Below are 13,114 nucleotides of genomic sequence, written 5' to 3' on the forward strand. Positions count from 1 at the left end.
TTTGTACCTTAATTTTGATTTTGAAAGATATTACATTAAAATATTATTCATCTGGATTGCCGAGTTTCTTGGCATCCCCTTAAATTTTGTGCCTGATCCTAGTCCTGAGCCTGCCTCTCCCCTTCCTCCTAAGTGACTTCTGCCCTGAGTTTGGTATGTTTCATTCCTATTCATGCAGAAATAAAATAGGTAATTGTTTTCTGTGTTACCAAGGTTTACATATGGTATTGTCATGTTTCTATGTCTGCAACTTGCTTTTCTTTTTGGCCTAATCAACTTTACTGGGGTGTAATTTGCATACACAGTTTAATTATAAAGTTGGATGAGTTTTGACAAATGTTTCCCCTCCCTCCACCTTTGTGAGGCAGCCACTTTCTTCTTTTAATTTTACACTTATTTGGGAATAGTATTAGATTTACACAAGAGTTGGAAGGATAGTACAGAGTGTTCCCATATACCCTTCACTCAGCTTTCCTTAAAGTTAGCATTTTATGTAACCGTGATATATTTGTCAAAACTAAGAAATTACTATTGCTATAATACTGCCAACTAAACTACACACCATATTTGAATTTCATCAGTTTTTCCACTGATGTCCTTTTTCTGTTCCAGGGTAGCATGCTGCATTTAGTGCAACTTGCTTTTAAGCTTTCTATTTTAATATTTTTGAATTCTCATAAGTTATTGGAGGCTCTCTTATTTGTCTTACTGTTTTGAGCTTCCTTCTCTGCTGCTGTTAAGTTGCCTTAACAGGGAGACTGTATCAACCTTCATTTTTATGTAGAAAAATTTAAGTCAGCCCATCTTTTCACTAGTCAGCAAATATTAATTGGAATAGAGTTTTGTTTGTTTTTTTTTTTTTTAAGTGGATAGGGTTTTATTTATTAACTTACCTCATGCCACTTCTGAAAAGAATTTGAAATGGCTTATAAAAAGTTCCCATCATTCAGTATGATTTTTTAAAAAGATAAAGAAATGATGTCAAGAGGAAAATAAAGGTAAAGATGGTAAAACAGTTCATGCCAGGGGTGGTTTGAAGGTGCATGTGCATGCTTTCCTGTTTGCTTGATAGGTAGATTCAGATTTGGCTTTTAGTTCCCTTGAAGCCAAAGTTCCCAAAGTAAAAAGAGAAGCAGTCAGTTGATTGTGCCTATTGAATAAAACACACCAGCTGTTAGAAGTGCAATATTCCTGGCTGTGAGATCCTGGAGAGATTTCTCCCAGGGATCTTTCTGATGGGGTTCTCTAATTCTGGAAACTCATGTACTTCAGTTTTGGTAAATTTTCTTTAATAATTTCTTTAAGGTTTCTTGTCCTCGGTTTTCTCTGTTCTGTCTTTCTAGAATTTCTACTACATGTGGATATTAGACTTCCAGAACTGGTTACCTGAATTTCTTATCAAACTGTCCTAATTTTTATCTCATTATCATTTTGCTCTATTTTCTAAGAGATTTCCTCAAATTTTTAATCTAGTTTTTCTGTATGAACAGATGAAAAGTGAAAGAGTCTTTATTATTATTGGGTTGAGCTTGGAGTAGATATCTTTCATTGAATCTAGTTCTTATTTTGTGGTTGAAATAGCGTCTCTTAGCTCTGAGGACTTTTGTGATTGTTATCTTACATCAGCACATTTTGTTTCTTCCAAGTTCAATTTAGTTCAGCAAATATCTATTGAGTCAAATTCTGTTCTTGGTACTTGGTATAGGTCAGTCTGTGAAAAGGACATTACATTTGGTGGGGAAGGCAATAGAGACAGACACAGTCATAAAAAAACAGCTATGATGTTAGAAGATGGTAAATGCTATGGAAAAGGGGCGAAGGTGGGTGCAATTGTGATTTTAAATAGAATGTCAGTGTAAGCCTAATTGAGAAGATGGCATTTGACCAAAGACCTCCTTCAAAGGAGGTAAAGAAGTTAACCGTATGGATGTCTGGGAGAGGAGCATTCTAGAGAGAAGGAATTGCCAAGGCCAGGGGTCTAAGATGGGAGTGTGTCTGACATATTTGAAGGAAGGAGTCCACTGTGGGAGGGTGGCAGGAGATGAGGTAGGAGAAGTACTATAATACTAAGGTAAGGGGGCAGGAGGATGGGGGCCCAGGTCACCTTCTAGGGCCTTTGAAAGCCTATAATCCAATATGGTAGCCACTAGCCACACATGGCTATTGAGCACTGGAAATGTGGCTAGAGTGATTGAGGAACAGAATTTTAATTTAAATACTAAGATTCAGTCATTGGAAAACATGTTAAGTATGTTTGGAACAACTTGGATATATGAATCTCCTTTCTCAAGTATAAATTTTATGAACTCTAAATATAGGTTAAGTGTTTCTGATGAAAATTTAACATCCAGATTGAGCTGTGCTGGGTATATAAAATATGGAATTTGAAAGACTCTCCATTTGGAGACAGACTCATTAAAGAATTTTGGTAGCATTTTCGTTCTTTTCTTGTGATTTTTTTTGTTTTGTGTTACATATTCATGTTCTTTTTTTGACATGCTTTTGTTGGATAAGAGTAATTTTATTTTGTTATATAGTTGTGACCATTCTTTATATATATGTATCCAATTTTTAAAGTTTTCTTATATTTTAAAGCATTTTTGATGTTTGCAAAATAGTATTAATGTATCAAGCGTGTGTGTGTGTGTGTGTGTGTGTGTTTATCTATTCTCCTATTATTGGCTATGTAAGGCATCCATTTTTTGCCATTATAAGTAACAGCGGGATAGCACATTTTCACATAAAGCCCATGCAGTTGTTTCACAGTCTTTTATTAGGGAAGATTTAGCACTGCATGCAGGCTTTAAAGTTTGTTGCTGGGTTTCTGCCAGCCAGTCGTGAACCTGTGAGAACTGAACCTAGCAGCATATTTAGGAAACGTGAGTTCTTGGATAATGAATAATATGGAACCCATGAGATGGACTTAGAAGACTACTCTGGCCAGGTAGGAGGTGCTTGAAAGCACTTGTCTCTTTTCCTCCTTTATAAACTGTCCGAAGCCATTCCGTGGCATTAAGCCCTCACACCGTGTTATTGCCTCCCAGGGGTCTGAGGAGCAATCAGTCGTCTACGTGGTGGGGAAGGCGGGCCGCCAGCACTGGCAGCACGTCTATACTGCGGTGACCAGGGGCCGCTGCCGAGTGTATGTGATTGCAGAAGAGTCTCAGCTCCGGAATGCCATCAGGAAAAACAATTTCCCCAGAAAAACTCGTCTGAAACATTTCTTGCAAAACAGTCTCTCCCTTAGCTGTGCACCTCCAGCAGATTTCCCGTCCCCGTCGAAGAGTGCTGGAGACAGTGGAGGACCCAGCACACCATTGGCGTCACCACTCCCCACAGTCAAGGGCGAAGTGGCGACAAATGGCATCGGTGCAGGACCCAGCCCACTGTCAGCATCACCGTTCCCTGGAATCATGGCTGAAATGGCAACAAACAACGTCACCAGGAGCAAGGCCTCTTCATTCGATGACAGGGCACACGCTTTTGCTGGAAGATGGCAATCATTGGCATCTGATGAGGTGGATATGGATGAGGATTTATTAAAATTACGAGGATCCAAAAGAACCAGTGATGTGAATGATGATGAAAGTCCAAGCAAAATACTTATGGTAGGAGTGATGTTTGCATATGTTCAACTTTTATTTAAATATTACTAACTTCAATGTGCTTTACATGACTGTGTACTTCCATCAGTGGCACACTGATTAAGTAGGACTTAAAAATAGCTGTTTTCTTGTCTGTCAGATTTCCCCTCCTCTCTGCCCAATTGATCCTGTCACTCTTCCTCGCTCTGCTTGAGGCTGTCACTCCAGGCAGCCTCAATAGACTGATGGGAGATACTGGACCAGGAGAAACCTCTTTGTCATCTTACCCCTTCTTTCCAGATACCTTCCTTGGCAGCACTCCCCTCCCCTACTCCACTTTGCAAGCCATAATCTAACTTTCGTCCCCACAACTGCATTGAAACAGCTTTTCCCAGTTGCCTTCTTGTCAACTTCTGGGACTTTTTCGTAGGTCTTGTTCTCCTTGACTTTTTTCTTGACATTTAATAGTTTTAACTGTGGCCCCTGTTTCAATGTATCCCTTATCCAGCACTTCCCCTACCTTACTGTGTCATCTCCACTTTATTTCCTCACTCCTTTTCTCCTTCCCATTCTCTAAGTCCCCAAGGCTCAGTTCTTGTTTCCTTTGAAAACTGATCCCATTCTCAAAGTTCCCTTTGCACCACCGGGATTCGTTCAGCAACATTTCAACCAACAACATTTCAACTGTAGTGACATCCCAGGCCCTGGGAATTCAAAGAGAAGTGAGTCACAGTTCTCTTGCACTGGTTGCAGAGGATGATGTAAATAACTTGGTGGCTTGTGGAGTGGTCTAACACTGAAGAGGGGTTAATGAGCTAACTGCATAATCTGTGTCTTTGCTCCCAGAGATTGACTTCCTGGAACCACAGTCCAAAATCTTAGTCTCTCTTCCATTTTCAGCTTGAATGCCTTTTTCTGTCTCCCCTCATTCAACACTTGGAAAAAAATTTTAGTAAAAATTTGAAAAAAAATCTGCAAGACCCTGATCTAAATGTTGTAGGGAGGAAAGTAGATAAGTCCTTGGCTTTGTGGACATTACATTCCACTCATGGGTCCCAGGCAGTAAATAAGAGAGAAAATTAAAATTTTAGATCAAGAGGCTATGAAGAAATAAAAGGAGCCAATGAGATAGGGAACAGTGGGGGTGAGGTGTGCAGAGGCGCCACTTGGGCCATGGTGGCCAGGTCAGGCCACATCACCATGGAGGTGACATGTGAGCTGGGCACCAAAAGATGCAAAGGAGCCAGCATGTGGGGCTCCGAGGAACAGCATCCAGGCTGAGGATGTAGCAAACGCAACACCTGAGAGGGAGTGGTCTTATTGGAAGGAGAAGGCGGCCAGCGTGACTAGTGAGTGAGGAAGACCGTGTAGCTGGAGATGGGCAGGACCACGGAAGGGCTTGGGATTTTATTCTTGCAGTGGGAATCCCTGGAGGCTTGAAGCAGGATGTGATGTCATCTGATATCTGCTTAAACACGGTCCCTCTGGCTCCTGTGGAGGGGCAACTGTGGAAAGTGAAGTGGAAGCCAGACCACTCTGGGGGTTGTCCTGGGGAGAGCCTAGTGAACGCGTAGGGCGGTGACCTATGGTTGGATTCCCAATGCATTTTGGAGATGGAGTCTGCATGACTTGCTGATTAGATGTGATGGTGTAAAAGAAAAAGTAATTGAGGATGATTCCTGGATTTCTGGCTGAAGCAATTTGGGAAATAGCATTGCTATTTCCTGAGATGGGAAAGACGTGAGAACTCGCTTGAGGAAATGAAGAGCTCTCTTGTGATGCGCTGTGCTTTAGGTGCCAATTATTAATAGAGATGTGTGTGGATTTGTTGAGTAAGTCAGCAGTTGGTAGAGGGGGTTAGAGCCTCAGGGGAGGGGGTAGGAAAGGCCCACTTGGGAGTCTTTCGCACATAGGGATCCTGAAAGGACTAGGAGAGACCACAGATAGAGGAGGGGCCCTGGAGACAGAATTCTAGGGTGCTCCCATCTTCGAGAGATCTGGCAGAGGAGGAGAAATGAGGAAAGGAGACTACAGAAGAGTGTGAGTGAGACAGAGGGAAAACCAGGGTTATGTGGGGAGGACAAAAGCCTGGTCAGGGTGGGCTGGTAAGAGAATGGGGGGTGAATAGGTGGAGGAAGCAGGGGAGGAGTTTTGGAAGAGGGTTGCTATGGAAAGCAGCAGAAAGATCGGGTTGTATCTGGATGGAGGACTTGTGGTCAGGGAAAGATTTATTGATTTATTTCCTTTGGATGGGTACATTAAGGCATCTTCGTGTGTGGCTGGAATAGGCCAATGGAGAACAAGAAATTCAGAGAGGTTAGGGGATGAGTTCCCAGCAAAAAGATTATTTCAATAGCCTGGATAATATGATCAGGCTCTAACATTAGGTAGTGGCGACAGGCATGGAGAAGAGGTGCTGAGGGGTAGAGAAGATGGGACTTAGTGCTCGGTTATGTGCGGGTAGAGTTGGGCCAGAGGATGCCTCTTTGGCTTCTGGCTTGGCTCCAAGTGTCGTCACCCAGGATTGGGAAAAGAGGCCAAGGCACAGGTTTTGTGGGAAAAGTGATAAAAGTGAACATAGTGGGAAAAAAAGTTTTTCTACCTGCCCATCCCCGCAGTAGTAGAGTCACTGCTGAGTCTAAGCTTTATTCTCTATCCCACATCAACTTTTGAAATGGAATTTCCATGTCAGTAAAACATCTTTTTCTGAAAGTAAACTTATTTTCTCTTGCAGAGGCCCTGGAATAAGGCTTTTAACCTGAGCAGAAAAAAGAGGGAATTCCAAAGAAAGACCCTTTTTCTAAGTTTCTTGCCTTACGTTCCTTAGCACCAACGTGGGATAGGGGACTGTGGTTTATGCGATGTCACAAAGAGAATGGCAGCTTTCTCTATCCTTGGTTCTGAGCCTGCCAAAGCTTTTACACTCTGGCCAAGGCCAGTACTGCAATTCTGTGAACACAGAGTGATAGCGGGGCTGATGTCACTGCCCAGTGCCAGCTGCACAGAGTTCTCTCTTTTTTTTTTTTGAGACAGAGTCTCACTTTGTTGCCCAGGCTAGAGTGAGTGCCATGGCGTCAGCCTAGCTCACAGCAACCTCAAACTCCTGGGCTCAAGCAATCCTTCTGCCTCAGCCTCCTGAGTAGCTGGGACGCTGGGACTACATGCATGTCTCAGACTCCTGGGCTCAAACAATCCTTCTGCCTCAGCCTCCTGAGTAGCTGGGACTATAGGCATGCATCACCATGCCCTGCTATTTTTTTCTATATATATTAGTTGGCCAATTAATTTGTTTCTATTTATAGTAGAGACGGGGTCTCGCTCTTGCTCAGGCTGGTTTTGAACTCCTGACCTCGAGCAATCTGCCCGCCTTGGCTTCCCAAAGTGCTAGGATTACAGGTGTGAGCCACTGAACCTGGCCACACATAGTTCTCTAACTGAAGAGGATAAGTTTTCTTATAAGGTTTGCCAAAAGTGTGTGCCATCTACAAGAATCCCTAGAAATAAGGAAACTAAGAGTTTGCAGCTTGAGGATTGGTAAATGAGGGACTTGTGTGTTTCCCTAATTCTAGACTTCTGGGTGCATTGAGACTTATTCTTTCTAGAAGGTGGAATTCAGTGACAAGTGCTGCCCCCATACCTGCCCTTCACGTTCACATAGCTGCACAGGAGCCAAATCAGCATCCAGTTCTGCAAATACTAACTTTATCATGATCATACTTGCTCACTGTGCTTGGGAATCACTAAAATATTATGAAGAACGTGATGGAGACATTGCAGTATTTCATCTTACCACATCCAGAACTGGCTTCATGGGCACGCAAGCTGGGCAGTCATCTGAGACTCTGTGCTTAGAAGGGCCCCACACATTCTTATGTTCTTCAGTTGCCATCTTGAAATTCTTAATTTTTGTACAAGGGGATAGCATTTTAATTTTTTAATGGGCTGCCAAATTCCATAGTGGGCCCTGTCCATACCTTTAGAAGTTAGATACATGGACTCATTCAGTAGTCACTTCTGCATGCCATACCTAGATCTGGGTGCTGCAGAGAGTAAAAGCAGATCTGATCCTACAAGGAGCTGATAGCCAACTGCTCTGGTTGCTCAAGTCTTTCAAAGGTTGGGGAAAATGCATTGTTTCCTTTTCAGAAGCAGAGGGAATAGAAGTATATAAGGGTAGACTACATTTTTACAAAATTAACTATATTTTTATTGTTCTTACAGGTGGAAGAATCTCCACAAGTGTCATCCGTACTTCAGAATTTGAGACTAAATAATTTAGCCCCCAGGCAACTTTTCAAACCCACAAATCATGAAGAAACGTAATCTTATTTCAGATTGCTCAAAATAATCATCTGTTTTTTTTTCTGTTCAAGACAAAATGAACATTGTAGCTTCAAAATATCAAGAGAAAAGATGATGCCTGTAACTGGAGTTTTACTTTAAGGTGTTTGTGTTAGCAGATATTTTAAATCCATTTGATCAAAGAAGACCTGAACAATTTCAGCATCTGTCATCATGAGAACTGATAGCTCTGGGCATGAATGAAGAGAAAAGATGTTTTTTATATATGTATTTTTTATAAAATTATGTACTTTAAAAATTATTTTAATTTGTTCCTAGGACAAATTAATGCGTTAGTAACTTTCATGATCATTGTGGGTCATCTTTGCCAATGTGTTGAAGCTGTGGCAAAGATAAACTGTAATCACATCTGTTGATGGTACTGATACACATTCCAGGACATGGTACTTTCTTCAAAGGGGTCATTTTACAAAGCTGCTGCTGACTCAGTCACTGCTGCCTGTGTCCAGCACACATGGGACTTTCTCCTGGAGATGCCTTCTGGGTTGGGAGCACATTGTTTTGAGTATATTCCACTTTGGAAAAATTTTTTTCTCTGAGAGTAATTTGATTTTTAAATTTTATTTGTTGTTAAATGGTAAAAAAAGTTAAGAGGAAATATGTATTTGTTATCCCAGTGTTTTTTAAATATCTTTATTGAGATAATTCACATACAATTCACCCATTTAAAATATACACTTCAGTGGCTTTTAATATATTCACAGAGGTATGCAACCATCATCACAATCACTTTTAGAACATTTTCAAACCTCCGAAAGAAACCCTACACCCCTTAGCCATAATCTCCTGACCTCCCCCAGCCCTAGGTAACCACTAATCTACTTAGTCTCACTACTTAGTAATGGGAGTTACCTATTCTGGACATGTAGTCCTTTGACTTCTTTGACCAGATAATGTTTTCATACTTCATCCATGTTAATAGCAGTAGTATATCAGTGCTTCATCTCTTTCTGTTGACAAATAATATCCCATTGTATGGACATAGCACACTGAATCTGTCCATTCATCAGTTGATGGACATTTGGATTGTTTCCACTATTTGGCAGTTATGATTAATGCTGCTATGAACATCCATGGTACAAGTTTTTGTATGGACATATGCTTTCATTTCCTTTGGTATGTAAGTAGGAGTAGATTTGCTGGGTCATATGGTAACTCTAGGTTTAACCTTTTGAGGAGCTGCCAGATGGTTTTCCAAATCAGCTGCATCAATTTATATTCTCACTAGCAGTGTATGAGGATTCCAGTGTCTTCCTCTTCTTGCCAGCATTTGTTAGTATCAGATTTCTTGATTAAGGTGTGAAATGATATTGCATTGTGGTTTTGATTTGCAGTATTTTTCTTAAGGCTAATGATGTTGAACATCTTTCATTTGTGTCTATTAAGATATTTTGCGTATTTTTAAAGCATTTTTCTTTTTATTATTGAAATGTAGGAGTTCTTTGTATATTCAGTGAATAAGTCCATTAGCAGAAACATGATTTGCAAAATTTTTCCCCCAATTTATGGATTTTATTTTTACTTTCTTGATAGTATACTCTGAAGCACAGATTTTTAATTCTGATGATGTTTAGTATATCTGTTTTTGTTGTTGCTTGTGCTTTTGGTGTTACATCCAAGAAAACATTGCCTATTCAAAGTCATGGAGATTTACTAGTACTTTTTTCTTCTAAGAGTTTAATAGGTTTAGCTTTTATCTTTAGATTTTTGATTAAGTTTAGGTTAATTTTTCTATTTGGTGTGAGGTAGGGGTTCCACTCCATTCTTTTCCATATGGATATTTAGTTGTTCCAACTCCATTTCTTGAAGAGATTATTCTTTCCTCATTGTATTATCTTGTTAAAAATTGATTGACTATAAAAGTGATTTTTTTTAAAAGGATCCTCAATTCTAGTCCATTGATCTATATATCTGTTCTTATGCCATTACTGTAGCTTTGGAGTAAGTTTTGAAATCAAGAAGTGTGAGTTCTCCAACTTTGTTCTTTTTTCAAGATTGTTTTGGCTGTTCTGGGTTCCTTTCATTTCATATGCATTTTAGGATCCACTTATCAGTTTCTGCAAAGAGGCCAGATGAGATTTTGATGAGGGTTGTGTTAAATCTGTAGATCTGGGGGAGTAATGCCATTTTAACAATATTAAGTTTTATGATTCATGAACATGAGATATCTTTCCATTCATTAGGTCTTTAATTTCTTTGTAGTTTTCAGAGTGTAAGTTTTAAATTTTTTTCATTGAATTTGCAATGCTTTTTTATTGAATTTATTCCAACATATTTTATTCTTTTGGATCCTATCATAAATGGAATTGTTTTCTTAATTTATTTTTGTTTTTTTTTTCACTGCTACTATGTAGAAATATATTGACTTCTATAGACTGATCTTCTGTCTTCCAACTTTGTTGAACTTGTTGGTTAGTTCCAGTAGGTGTTTAGTGGATTCCTTAGGATTTTTTGTGTAAGAGATTGTATCATCTGCAAATAGAGATGCATTTAGTTTTTTCTTTTAAATCTAGATGCCTTTTATTTCATTTTCTTGCCTTAATGCCCTGGCTAAAACCTCTAAGTGGAAACAGTGAACCTCCTTATCTTGTTCCTGATATTAGAAAGAAAGCATTAAATCTTTCACCATCGCTGGGCATGCTGGCTGGGCACTTGGGGAGGCTGAGGCAGAAGAATCACATGAATCCAGGAATTTGAGACCAGTCTGGACAATATAACAAGACCCTGTCTCTACAAAAATTTAAAAAACTTACCCAGGCATGGTGTAAAGTCCTAGCTACTCAGGAGGCTGAGGCAGGAGGATTGCTAGAGCCTAAGAGTTCCAGGCTGCAGTGAGCTATGATCATGACACTGTACTCCAACCTGGGTGACAGAGTGAGACTCTGTCACTAAAATAAAAGATTAAAAAAAAAACAACTTTCACCATTAACTATGATGTTAGTTGTGGGATTTTCTTTGAAGCCCTTTATCCAGATGAGAAAGTTCCCTTTTGTTCCTAGTTTCTTGCGTGTTTTTATCATGAAGGGACACTGAATTGTGTCAAATGCTTTGCCTGTCTATTGAGGTGATTGTCTGTGGTCATACCACCCTGGAATGCACCCAGTCTTATTTGATCTACTGAGATGATCATGTAGTTTTGTCCTTTACTGTATTGATATGGTATATTACACTAATTTTGGGATGTTAAACCAACTTTGTATCCCAGGAAAATCCCACTTGGTCATAGTGTAGAATCCTTTTTATGTGCTGCTGGATTCAGTTTGCTAGTTTTTTTGTTGGGGATTTTTATATATGTATTCATAAGACATATCAGTCTGTAGTTTCTTTTTATATCTTTGTCTGTTTTTGGTATCAGGGAAATAATAATCACATAAGATGAGTTGAAAGTGTTCCCTCCTCCTTGATTTTGGAAGAGTTTGTGAAGAATTGGTACCAATTATTTAAATGTTTGGTAGAACTCACCAGTGAAGCCATCTTGGCTTGGACTTTTCTTTGTGGGAAGTGTTTAAATTATTAATTAAATCTCTTTACTTTGTATAGGTCTATTTAGATTTTCTATTTCTTCTTGAGTCAGTTTTGATAGTTTGTGTCTCTCTAGGAATTTGCCCATTTCATCTGTTATTTAATTTGTTGGCATACAGTTGATCCTAGTGTTCTTGTATAGTTCTTTTTATTTCTGTAAGGTTGGTAGTAAAGCTCCCCCTTCATCCCTCATTTTAATAATTTAAGCCTTCTCTTTATTTCTTAGTCTAGCTAAAAGTTTATGAAGTTTGCCGATCTTTTTAAAGGACTAACTTTTGGTTTCAGTGGTTTTTCTTGATTTTTTTTTTCTATTCTCTATTTCATTAATTTTAACTTTTATTTTTGTTACTCTTAGGAGAGGCTAAGAAGGGGCTGAAATGCTGCTTCAAGTTGAGGGTTGGTCAAAGTTCAGATGGGAAGGCAGCTTATTATTTTGGCTAGATTGGTCAGTGGGTACAAACAGTTCAGCTAATCATTTTTAAAGCAAAGAATGGGAATTTGCCTGAGGGTTCTGTATCTGATTTTGTTATAGGTGAACAAAAGCGGGGCATCTTTGAGTCTTACCTAAATCATGTGGGGAAGCATGGTTCTTTTGTACTGAGTCATTTCTTGGAACACAAATGTTGGCAGAGCAATTACTACCACACTTACAGAAATAAAATTTCTTTAACTCTGGCTGTATTCCAGAGCACAGGACTCTGGTAAAGTTTAACATTGTCAAAAAGAACTTGAAAATAGCCTTTTGTCCATTAAAACACAATGAAACTATAATAATACTATGTAACTGAATATTCCAAAGCACTAGCTCTTATATTATGAAATGTACTGTTGGCCAAAATACAAATAACTTACCCAATTCAAAATTCTGTAAGATTTTATTAAAAGAGGATACTTCTAGGATCCCATGATTCGGATTTAAAGCAAATATTGTTTAATCACGGCATATTAAAATTGCAAAGTCATCTACCCCAGCTCACTGTTTGCTAGATGCCCATCAGTCACCAGTGGAACACACACTTCTGATGCTGACAGTCTTGATTGGACAGTGAAAACCGCTGCACAACACTAGTATTAGAAATCACTTCTTTATATTAAGCTGAAGTCTGCCTCATTGGAACCTCTATCCATAAGTCCTAATCCTGGCCTAGTCATACAGACCTGTCTCTCTGCCCCGCCTGGCTGCTTATCCCCAGTCCCTTCTGCCAGTCTTCTAGTGGCATAACACTAAACCCTTTCAGGTCATAGTTTGTCATTGCTCTTTTTAGAGGAATGGGATGCTCAAAGCATGGCTGACCATAGCATGGAGGAACTCTTCCTTTGGCCTGGCCACTGTATTTGAAAAGTGCTACCTGCAATCATGAAAGCTTTTTTTGTTGTTTTAACAGCCATTTTCTATTTTGGTGATTCTTTTTAGTTTTGATTACAACTGAAACTCTTGAGTGTTTCACATGAGATACAGCTTCTCGTTTGCCTTTATTCACACAGTTTTAACCACACTCATTTCACTGGCTTCAGCTGCAGTCTTTATGCAAAAGTTGGATATATAACTTTATGCAAAAGTTTACTATATAACTATACAGTGCAATCAAAATTTGAATAATTGCTTGGATTTTGAGATAATAGAGCCTCAGCTGGGGTCATGTGAC

At 39.4% G+C, this 13,114-nt stretch overlaps 1 protein-coding gene across 1 annotated transcript in view; it reads left to right on the top strand.

Annotated features, from left to right (window-relative positions):
- Nucleotides 1–10,230, top strand: part of HELB (DNA helicase B) — a 30,382-nt gene extending 20,152 nt beyond the window's left edge. The window contains exons 12-13 of the mRNA XM_012782410.2: nt 3,045–3,608; nt 7,806–10,230. Coding sequence (XP_012637864.2) covers nt 3,045–3,608; nt 7,806–7,907 — 666 coding nt within the window. The 3' untranslated portion in view covers nt 7,908–10,230. The remainder of the gene's footprint in view (nt 1–3,044; nt 3,609–7,805) is intronic.
- The last annotated feature ends 2,884 nt before the right edge of the window (nt 10,231–13,114 follow it).

Source organism: Microcebus murinus, chromosome 10 (assembly GCF_040939455.1).
Source record: "Microcebus murinus isolate Inina chromosome 10, M.murinus_Inina_mat1.0, whole genome shotgun sequence".
Lineage (NCBI taxonomy): Eukaryota > Metazoa > Chordata > Mammalia > Primates > Cheirogaleidae > Microcebus > Microcebus murinus.